This window comes from Spermophilus citellus, assembly GCF_964194105.1.
Source record: "Spermophilus citellus genome assembly, chromosome: 3".
Lineage (NCBI taxonomy): Eukaryota > Metazoa > Chordata > Mammalia > Rodentia > Sciuridae > Spermophilus > Spermophilus citellus.
Genome location: NC_138184.1, coordinates 203,646,397 through 203,658,396, shown reverse-complemented (window position 1 = coordinate 203,658,396; position 12,000 = coordinate 203,646,397). Strand labels below are relative to the sequence as shown.

General features: G+C 35.3%; 1 protein-coding gene across 1 annotated transcript in view; it reads left to right on the top strand.

Annotated features, from left to right (window-relative positions):
• PTTG1IP2 (PTTG1IP family member 2) overlaps positions 1–6,479 on the top strand; it is a gene marked incomplete at both ends in the record, with an annotated part of 51,811 nt that extends 45,332 nt beyond the window's left edge. The window contains one exon of the mRNA XM_081283310.1: positions 6,333–6,479. Within this exon, the coding sequence (XP_081139436.1) occupies positions 6,333–6,479 (147 nt within the window). The remainder of the gene's footprint in view (positions 1–6,332) is intronic.
• Positions 6,480–12,000: the final 5,521 nt, after the last annotated feature.

The following is a 12,000-nucleotide window of genomic DNA, read 5'->3' as shown; positions in this document are numbered from 1 at the left end:
GATTCCTGAATTTTCAGGTATGAAACAAAATGAAACATCTAGATAAAATGTCAACCCAATTTTTTTAGGAATACAGCACTAAGATACAAAATTTAAAGTTGATAAAGTTAGAAACTTTTCCTAAATTTTTTTTGCAAATTAAAACAACTGAAATAATGGGATAAAATGTATTTTAAAATGGATTATTCAAAAATGAAAAGATTCTTCCAAGTTTTTAGATTCTTGACATATTGACTATGGAGCTGAAGCTTTAAATGTGTCAAGAATATTGAACTGCAAATGTGCTTTCACAACATTTTTATTCCTGAATATTACTGTTTTTATTGGATAAAAAAAATGTAAAAGAAGCCTGTCAAATCTCTTACATTTATGTTTTCCCTGCAAATGCTTCTTTCCACGGCATTTTACATGCTAATTTTCTTTTGCTTTTCTCTTTCAATTTTAACATTCTATTTTATAATATGCAAGAGATTTTAAAATTACATATACCCAAACACATGCATAAGAGAAGTATAGGTATAGTTTAATTTAACCACCTTTTAACAAATTCTAAAAAGAAGTATCAAAAGTAATTTTTTTCCTTGAGAGCATTCACTATTGGGAATTTTTTTACTTATTTAAATGTTACTGATATTTAAAATGTCTTTGGACCTCTTCCTTTGAAATGTCCTTAACAATCTGCAGAACACTTAAAATATATAAATATTCAATGGTGCAGGTCATCAGTCTTTGAAAATGGTTGAGAAATGGGGACAAAGAATTTGTTTTTGAAGTATCAGAAAGGTATTCAGAGCCATGATTGTTTCAGATAATCCATTGTTGGTCAAAGTCAGGGATAGGCTATAAAGAACTTGTCAAGTGTGTGGGATTACAGGCATGCGCCACTACACCTGGCTATATGCTCTTCACTTTAAATCCAAATGAAAATAAAAAGCATTTTAAAAAGTTTTATGAAATCTAAGTGCAACATGGATTGTCAGTAGTTTCAGATGAATGTACTTCTTTCAAAATAGTTACCATGCAAAGCTCTCTGCTTTTTTCAACAACTGCTGAAACCATTTCAGATCTTTCTTTTCAAAGTGCTGTCACCATCAGTTTGGCTTCCTCCTCTCCTCCTGAGACAGGAGGATTTTGAGTTCAAAGCCAGCCTCAGCAACTTTGTGAGGTTCTAAGCAACTTAGCAAGACCCTGTTTCTAAATAAAATATAAAAAGGGCTGAGAATGTGGCTCAGTGGCTGAATGCTCTTGGGTTCAATCCCCAGTACCAAAAAATTAAATTAAAAAAATAAAATGAACAGCATATAAATTAAAACTGAATCTGATTAATTCTTCCTAAGGCCCTTCCATCCACCTAGCATCAGTCTGACCAAAAACCTCACTCCCCATCTTGTACCATTTTGTTGGATTCTTAGCGGGGATACATCTTCTTAGCTTTGCCAAGTTTCTGAAAACTCTTTTGAGTTGTATAGATAATGCAAAACCAGGATGGCGCCAGGAAATACCAGTTGTGGACAGAGGGAGCAAAGTAAACTAGGAAAGAAGGAAAGGAATTGTCATGGTTGTGGGGGTAGGCGCATACACACACACACTGTAACCAGAATTGTGTGCAGTTCTCCCTTTAAGGAGGTGCAATCTGGCGAGGAATCAAAAATGACTAGTTTAATACCAGCTGCTAGCTGAAACTTCATAGTAATTACCCAAGCTTCCTCAAAAGACTGAGCAGCATGCTTGGAATAGAAGATCAAGACTTGAGAGACCTCATCCTAGTTCAGCTCTGATGATAATTTTTTTTTCTTTTTTGGTACTGGGGTACTTAACCACTGAGCCACATACCCAGCCCTTTTTTGTATTTTATTTAAAGTCAGGATCTCACTGAGTTGGTGAGGCTGGCTTTGAACTCAACTATCCACCCACCTCAGCCTCCAGAGCTGCTGGGATTAGAAGAGTGCACCACAGCTCTGGGCTCTGATGCCAATTTATTGGTGATTCTGACAAATGACTTCAAGAAAATGGTGGTTTTCTCATTTTTTAAAAAAAAATTCTTTGAGATACATGAATACTAGTGCCCCTATATTATAGATAAGAAATTTTAAAAACAAGCCAGCCAAGGCAAAATAAATTGCTCAAGATCCTGATCCTGTGGTTTAAAAAGGAAAGGCTAGGATTTGAAGCACACTGCTTTTATGTTTAAGGAAGCTGCCACTTTGTGAGATAACAGCTCAAAATTTTCCTTTAAATATGTCTAAAATCATACAAAAAAGTTATTGTACTAGACAGATTCCATGGAAATGAAACCCAATGGTTCTGGGGGAAAATGCTTTGTCAACCATGTACCAGTCAACCAGAAAAATTCATGCTTGGTTTTAAAGTTAAGGAGAAGCACATTTTTTTATTACTTTGTTGTGTGGTTCAAACACTTTCAGTGATTTCCAGCTCAGATGTTTACTTTGTTCATCACTGTGAAAACCTCAGAGCACATAAGATGATATTAAAGGTAAAACCCTAGGGAATCTGGCTCCATTTCTAGGAGGGACTTTGTGTCTAATATTTAATCCTAATTAACAGAATTTGAGAGCCTACACAGTTCAATAAAGGTTGTTCAAAATATTTGCATAACAATACTGTATGAAAATTTATATAATATCATTGGACATCATGCACTATGAATACAGATTCTAGATTCTGTCTAGCTTATAGAAAGAGGTCATTTTATTTTAAAAGTTGATTACAACAGAAAAAAATCAATGGAATATTTTCATAAGCATCTACAGTTGCCAATATGCTTTTTTTTCCTTTCCTATGAGAAGAGAGTAGAACAAAATATCCATGATTCAAAATTCTTAAGGGGCTGGGGTTACGACTCAGTGGTAGACTGCTTGCTTGGCATGTGTGAGGTACTGAATTTAACCCTAGCACCAAATAAATAAATAAATAGATAGAGGTATTGTGTCCATCTATTTTACAAAATGCTTAATCAAGCGTTTCTGACACTATAATTTCTTCTCAAGGATGCCTGGCAAAGTTTCTACAAAAGACCTCTTGGCAGTCTTGCACATTCTGATTTGTGTCACTAAAGGAAAAATAAAGTCTGGAATTGCTTAGAAGGTATAACCATTTATAATGTTTTATAAAATTGAGCCATATTAATTATAATGCTGTGAGATGGTTGCTATATTGCACTATCTAACATATGCTTTTTGATGTTTTATAGTATATACAATATGGTTTAAAGATAAATATATTTTGAATAGCTCAATTTCAAGTGTAGCACTTTGCCAACTTTTATAAAAATATTGACCTTGAGAGTGCAATCAAGATGTAACTTTTGCCATATTTTTCCTTTGAGGAAAGAAGAATCCTTGTGCATTATTTTTATTAGTTTACATAGGAACAAGAATAAAATGTCATGAAATTTTATGCTAGTAAGGTATTGTCACAACATTATAAGCCAATGACATGGTCTTTTTTCTTTCCTTTTCATCTCACTTCCTTTATTCTCCTTTGCTTGTCTAAGTTTGCCCAGGAATATTCCAATTTATGCCTTTTGTCTTGGTATAATTAAAACTAGAGCTCCTTCAAGCAATGCAAACATATTCACTGTTAGTAGTCATTAGGAAAGTGGAATATAAAACCAAATGGAGATGCTCAACAAAATGGCTCAACTTAAAAATAAGATGTGCAGAAACTACAATTTCACACAATGCTATAAAAAATATAAATGGCACAATCAGTTTGGAAAACTAACAGTTTTTTAAAACAATTTAAATACACTTACTATACATCTGACCATTCTACTCCTAAATATTACATTAAAATGAATACAAATGTCTATATCAAGACTTTTACATGAATGTTTATAGAAGCTTTATTTATAATAATCCCAAAGTGGGAACCCAATTGTCCATCAACAGAAGAATGGATAAACAAGTTATAGTGTATTCATACAATGGAATATCACTTAGAAATAAATAGGGACAAATTATTTTGCATGCAACACATAAGATATAGTATATGATTCTGTATATATAAAATTCAAGAAAATGCAAACTGTAGTAATAGAAACCAGACCATTGGTTGCTTGAGGGTAGGAAAGAGGGATGAAAGGAAAGATTAAAAAGAGACATGAGAAATTTTTTGAGATGGTGGATCTATTTATCACCTTTACTACAGTGATGGTTTCATGAGTATATATCAGAACTTATCAAACTGTACAATTTAAATATGCATCATTTATTGTGTTTATTAAATGTCAATTATATCTTAAATAGCCTGTTGAAAAAAATAGTGCAAACTTTTAGTCTCAAAAGGATGTTGGTTTGGAAGATAATAATATTCTATTTCTTGATCTGGAAGCTGGTTTAATAGATTTTTAAATCTGGGTGCTGGTTTCCTAGATTTATTTAGTATACTTCTCTGTGTTTAGGTTGTATTTCAATAAACCCATACATCCTGACCCCAGACTGGAGGTGTGGGGGAACCTAAAAGAGTCCCTGTAGGGGATGTGCAGAAAGTGTCTCAGAAAATAAATTATAGGGAGAATCTGCGGTTCCTTCCTTCCTTCCTTCCTTCCTTCCTTCCTTCCTTCCTTCCTTCCTTCCTCCCTCCCTCCCTCCCTCCCTCCCTCCCTCCCTTCCTTCCTTCCTTCCTTCTCCAAAATCAGAAGAAAACTAAGATTTGGAAACAACTTGCAAAAACTCACAAAAATAGTAAATATTTCAGTGAAGATTTCAACTATATTTTTTTTTCTTTAAAATCCACGTGCTTTCTTGTGTTTTTAAGGTCAGTGAAATGACTGACCTATACAGATTTGTTGTTTTTTAATTTTTCTGGAGCTGGGGATTGACCCTAGGGCCTTGTACATACTGCACACTCTAACACTGAGCTTTGTCATCAGCCTCTGAAGGTCTGTTATGATAAAAAATAATCATCCTTATTTTTTCTAGTCACCCCTTCAATAGGCACATATTAATTCATAATGATTCACATCTGATTCTTTCAGAGCTATGAATAATATTAATTTCAATAGTTATAGCAAGCTTTAGGACAGAAAGCAAATGATTTTTGTCAGTTACCATAATGATACCAATACCATCTTTGCAATAAAGAACTGTAAAAGAAAAGTACTTTTATGACACAAAAGACATTCCGCAGAATATAACTATGTTCATGGAATGAAATTACCAGAGGAGGAAATAATATATTCAAAAGCATTCTGGGATACAATGAACATTTGAGAAGAAAACCCCTTGCATTGTTGAGGATACTTTTTGTATTTTAGTGACAACAACTCAGTGGAAAATATTTTTCTCTGTGGAAGATTACTTATTATTGGGGTAAAAAGAAAGAAGTAAATGTGCCTTTGATATTAAATAGCAATTTACTTCAGAAGTTGGCTTATAAAATAATAAACTGACTTAATTAACGACATAATTTTAATAAACATGCCCTCAAAAGATTAAGCCCCTCAAATTATTATGGTGCTTTGCATGTAGTAGACTCAGAATAGTGCAGACTAATTGCAGTTCATGGCCAGTTTAGAAGAAGAGAAGGTGGTTAAGACAAGCAGGGAAGAAAAATGGAAAGTCACTATAGCAACAGGCAGCAGAAAATGATCGACAGGTTTCTAAAATATCTCTTTCAGTGATTCTCAGCTGCTACTTGGAGGCTTTTGCCCCTGTATAGTGTAGAAGATTCTACTGGCTGCCTCCTCAATATCTACCTCCCAGCCCACATGTGCTAAATGCCCCTGATCTCCATCAAGAAGCCCTCCTTCCCACCTTGCCCTTGTATTTGAGGGAGGCTGGCTGGATTTCCAGCAAATCCCAGTTGGTCTAAGGCACTTTGACTTTACTTGCCACTGTTAATATTAATTATTAATAGACGTGCAGCCCAGTTCTGGCCAGTCAGAAACAAATCCGCAGGGGCCTGTTGGGAAGGGAAGATGGCAGTGCCGAGAAAGGAAGCGCGGCCTAGTAGTAGCTTAGCATCAGACTTAGAAAACGGGAAGACTTCGCAGCAAGGTGAGTAACAAAGGATCCTCAGTGAAACATAACAACGAACTGTTATTAAAAAGCAAAATAAAAACCGTAGAACTACAGAAAGTTGGTAACTTAAACATAAGAAATGATGCCTTAGAGATGCGCCAGCTCCCACTGACATCAGAGGAGAGCCAGGAGCGCAAACAAAACAGACATATGGCCGGGAAAAGAAATTTTACAAGAAAGAAAAATTGACTTAGGGAAACCTGTGGTTTACAGAGAAAGGCTAATCAATGGACACAGACTTGGTAGGGTAAGTGTCTCAGTGAAAACACATCCTAAGCGGTCCACTAGGGTGAAAGTGGAGCCAGCAAGCCCTCCGTGGGCGTGGCAACCTCCGTGGGCGTGGCAACCTCCGTGGGCGTGGCAACCTCCGTGGGCGTGGCAACCTCCGTGGGCGTGGCAACCTCCGTGGGCGTGGCAAGGAGCCGGCCCCACTAGGGCAGTCTTCAGCCAGCCAGCAGGGAAGAGCGGGCAAGTGAGTTGAAAACTGTCCCTGAGCAGCTCTGAACAGAGATGGTGGGGGTTGGTAATTCATAAAGGGAGTTACTAGCAGCCGAGGAAAACATTCCCAAAGGATATTTGAACCAGAGAGACTGAAACAGGCACAAAGAACACTTTACCAGGACCACTCAGCCTCTGGATCCCAAGGGAGAAACTTTGCATAATAGCTGGTACCCCAGAAGAGCTATTGTGAAGTCGCTCACTGGGGCCACGCAGGCACATCTGATACTCAGGGCTGATACCCAGATTACACAATTCCTCCACACTCCCCGGTCTATCCCACCCAACATTGAGAGATTGGAAACTGAGAGTTACTACACCTGGCTGACAGCTAGGCCAGGCACACAATGACAGTGGCCAAAAATACAAAGCCACAAATATAAGGACTGAAAATCCATCCCTGCCAATAGATTAGACCACCACCATGGAAACAAGCCCTTTATCACTAAAATATTTTTTCTCTCTCTTTTTTTCTTATTTCTTTTTTCTTTCATATTTCCATTTTTTAACTTTTTAAATTTTAACGGTTTTTTTAAACATATTATTCTTCAGTTTCTTTTTTCATTGTGCATGATTTTGTGTGTATGTAAGTGTGTGTGGTTGGTTATATATGCTCTCACTGCATGGATAAGTTTGAATGAAAATATATATATATATATATATATATATATATATATATATATATATATATATGTATGTATGTATTTTAATCCTATAACTTTACTTACATATTAATAGCTCTCTCCTGCATGTGTTCATTATTTAACCTAGATTAGACTTAGGTGGGATACAATTATTTTAGGGTTCAAGTTGTTTCAATCTTATATTTACTGGTTCATTCCTGCCCAGGCTCTGAGCCCTCCTAGCTACCCTTCTTCACTAACAGTCAAGATTTCTGCTCCCTCCTCCTGACTGTTTTTCATTACTTTCAGTTATTACTCCTCCTCCTTTACAGCTGACACCTGCTCCCTAGATTTTGCCTCTGATCACTTTTCCAAATGGTTCAACTTTCTCTTGTCTTCCTAGCCTATTTTCTTTTACTTAAACTGTAATCCCACTAAATAATGCAAATCATATAGACTATGTAATTTGTATCCCATTTAAGTTGTGATTATTAATGCAGAGTACAACATAATAGACACCTTCTGTCGAATGCTTTATCTAGTTTATGCTTTTTAATTTTTGGTATTGTTGTTAAATTGTGACACCACCATTTCTATGTAGGTGGCTATTAGTGTTATAGATGTAAAAGAAAACACTGGACATTTATCCTAAGACTGTCAGCATTTATCCATTGCTGACATTAGCACCATTTCTGGCTCCCCCGTCCCCAAGGGGCTGGAAAGATATTGGGACACTTCAAGATCACAGAATAGAGATTGTACAGCTGAGGAATTCATCTCAACCAAGCAACAGTGAATCTTACCCTACATACAATCTAACCTCACTGAGCCCTGACATTACTCAAACTCAAAGAATTGAGACATAAACCCTAAACCAACAGGGGGATATGAACTTGAATACACAATACAACAACCAGGACCCAAGGAGGAACAATCAGAAAGGGACCTCAGGTCCTACCTCTTGACATCCATTCATATATCAAAAGCAGAGAGACGTCCCAGAACAAATAGGATAATTACAAACAAAAGGACGCCTGTAAAAAGAGGAAGGGGAATCCATCTCAATTGATGCACAAGTCAAAGACCTCTGAAAAATGAGGAAACAGGTAAAAGAACCACTCCCCCCGAATCCACAATTCCCCAACAATGAATCCCACTGATATTGATGTGGATGAAATTCCAGAGAAAGATTATAAAAAACTGATTATTAAAATATTCATTGAAGTAAAAGGAATAAATTAAGAGATAAAATATGACATGAAATACCACTTCAAAAAAGAAAGAAAAGATGTGAAAAGAAACTAATCAGAGCTAGTAGAAATGAAAAACCCAATCAATCAAAGATTCACTTGAAAGCATCACTAACAAATTAAGTTGTATAGAAAATAGAATATTAGTCATTGAAGACATAACTTCAGGCTTTGAAGACAGGGTATATGAACTTGAGTACAAAATGCAATACAAGGGGAAATTATAGAACATATCAGAATATATAAGAACTCCAAGACAACAGCAAAAGATAAAACCTGAGAATCATTGGGATAGCAGAGAACAGAGAGATATAAACTAAAGGCATTAAGAACATTTTCAATTAGTTACAGAAAACCTTTCCCATGTCAGAAATGAGATAAGACAGGAGACTTACAGGACTCCAAATAGACCTATTCAAATAAGAAGTTTCCCAAGACAAAATCAAAATGCCTAACATAGAAAGTAAGGAAACAATATTAAAAACTGCAAGACAGAAATGTCAGATCACATTTAGAGGCAAACTAATAGGACTCACTTTTGATTTCTCAATTCAGACCCTGAAATCAACGAGGACCTGGAATGAGATATTCCAAGCTTGAAAAGAAAACAACTGTCAGCCAAGGTTATTATACCCAGCAAAGCTCAGTTTCAAATTCGAGGGGGAAATAAAAACTTTCCCTCACAAGATTAAAAGAATTAATAAGCACCAAGCTAGCACTACAAAAAATAGAGGTAAACTGTAGAGAGAGGAACACAAAAACAAATCTCAAAGCTCCCCAAGAGAGGAAGATCAATAGAAGAGTAATTTTCTAAATGAGAATCAAGACAGTATTAAATGTAGCAAATAAATCAAAATAACAGGAAACCACAAACATATCCATACTAACACTGAATATTAATGGTCTCAACTTCCCAAGTAAAAGACATAGATTAGCAGAATGAATCAAAAAAAAAAAAAAACAAGCTTCAACAGTATGCCATTTATAAGAGACTCAGCTAATAAGCAAAGATACCCACAGGCTAAAAGGATGGAAAAAATATGCCATGCATGCAAACTTTGAAAACAAGGAGGTGTAGTTATTCTCAAAACTGACAAAGCTTATTTCAAACAAAAATTGATCAAAAGAGACTAAGCCATTACATCCTGGTAAAGGGAACAATCCAAAAAGAAGATATAACAATAGTAAATATTTATGCCCCAATGTCATTGTACCCAATTACATTAAAAAAAAAAAACTCCATGACATTGATCCCAGATACATCCCAACACCATAACACTGGATGATGTCAACATTCCCTTGTCACCAATAGGTCATCAAAACATAAAATCAATAAAAATATCTCCAACCTAAACAATACTATAAACCAAATGGACCTAACAGGTTTCTACAGAATATTTCACCCCCAAACAGTTGAGCTTACCTTCTCAACAACTCATGGAACTTTTTCTAAAAACACCATATCCTCGGTCACAAAGTAAATCTCAGTAATTACAAAAACCAAATAACAAAAAAAAAAAAACAATATAATCCCATGTATCTTCTCAGATCATAATGGAATGAAACTAGAAATAAACAGCAAGAAAAATAATAGAAACCACATAAACACATGGAGATTGAACAATTCTCTATTAAATGAAGAATGGATCAAAGAAGAAATGGAAGAGAAAAAAATTCTTAGGAATAAACAAGAACAGACAACATATGAAAGTCTCTGGGACAGTATGAAAGCAATTCTAAGAGGAAAATTTATAGCACTAAGTGTCTACATTGAAAATTAGATCACAAATAAATAAGCTTATGCTCCATCTCGAGGTCTTAGAAAAAGAAGAAAAAAGTAAATCCAAAATGAGAAGACTGGAAAATAATGAAAAGAGAATTTAAAAATACAAAGAATCAATGCAGTGTTCTCCAAAAAGATAAATAAGATTGATAAACCCTTAGCCAAACTAACCAAAAGAGAAGACCCAAGAAAGTAAAATTAGAGATAAAAAGGAAATATCACCATAGACCCTTCTAAAATCCAGAAGATCATCAGAACCTATTTAGAAAATTTATGTTCCAATAAACTAGAAGAAAACACTGGCAAATTTCTAGATACATATGGCAAAATAAACCAGGAAAATATAGAAACCTAAACCGACAAATATCAAGTAAGGAAATTGAAACAGCAATTAAAAGTATTCCAAAAGAGAAAAGCCCAGGACCAGATGGATTCTCAGTTGAGTTCTACCAGAACTTTACAGAAGAACTAACACCAGTCTTTCTCAAATTATTACATGAATGAAATAGAGGGAATACTCCAAAATGCATTCAGGCCGGTGTAACCATGACACCAAAATCAGACAAAAACACATCAAGGAAAACTACAAACCAATATCCCTGATGAACATAAGTGCAAAAATTCTCAATAAAATAGCAAACTTCATTCAAAAACACATCAATAAGATAATATACCATGATTGTATGGGTTTTATTCAAGGGTTGCAAGGTTGGTTCAACATACATGAATCAATAAATGTAGTTCACCACTTAAACAGAATTAAGGACAAGGATCACATGATCATTTCGATAGATGCAGAAAAGTCCTTTGTAAAATCTAGCATCCACTTATGTTAAAAATTTTGGAGAAGCTATAGATGGAAGGAGCTAACTCAGTATTATAAAAGTCAATTATTGCAAATCCCAAAGCCAACATCATACCAAATGGAGAAAAACTAAAAGCATTTCCTCTAAAATCAGGAAAAAGACAAGGCTGTCCACTTTTACCACTTCTATTCAATATAATCCTTGAAACATTAGCCAAATATATCAGGCAATAGAAGGCAATTAGAAAAATACAGATAGGAAGAAAAGAAGTCGGTTTGCCAATGACATGATCCTGTATTTGGTTGACCCCAAAATCTCCACCAGAAGTCTTCTGGAGCTTGTAAATGATTTCATCAAAGTTGCAAGATACAAAATCAACACCCATAAATCATTAGCTTTCCTATATTCCAACAGCAGTTCAGCTGAGAAAGAAAGCAGGAAAGTCTCCCATTCAAAGTAACCTAAAAAAAAAAAAAAAACAACTCGAGAATTAATATAACCAGGGAGGTAAAAGAGCTATATAATGAAAATGATAGAATACTGAAGAAAGAAATTGAAGAAGAACTTAGAAGATGGGAAGACATCACATGTCCTTGGATAGGCAGAATTAATATTGTCAAAATGATCATGCTACCAAAAGCAATATAGAGACTCAAAGTAATCCTCATCAAAATACCAATGTCATTCTGCACTGAATTAGAGAGGCAGAGTGGAGGGATTTGGAAAGGGAAGGCAATGTGGAATTAATTCTTAAAAAATCATGTTATATGCATTTATAGGGAATTTCACCTTTATATATAAGGAAAATGAACCAATCAAATATAAGAAAATATAGGAATTAAGGAGAGTCTAGCAGAGTAGGGGAAGGAGAATAGGGGAGGGGAGGGAGGATAGGAGGGAAAAGAAGGGGTGTAAAAGGAGGGATTGTGAGTTAACATCAAATTCCATGCAGGTGTGAGTTTGTTGGGGCGGACCCAACTACTATGTATAAGTATA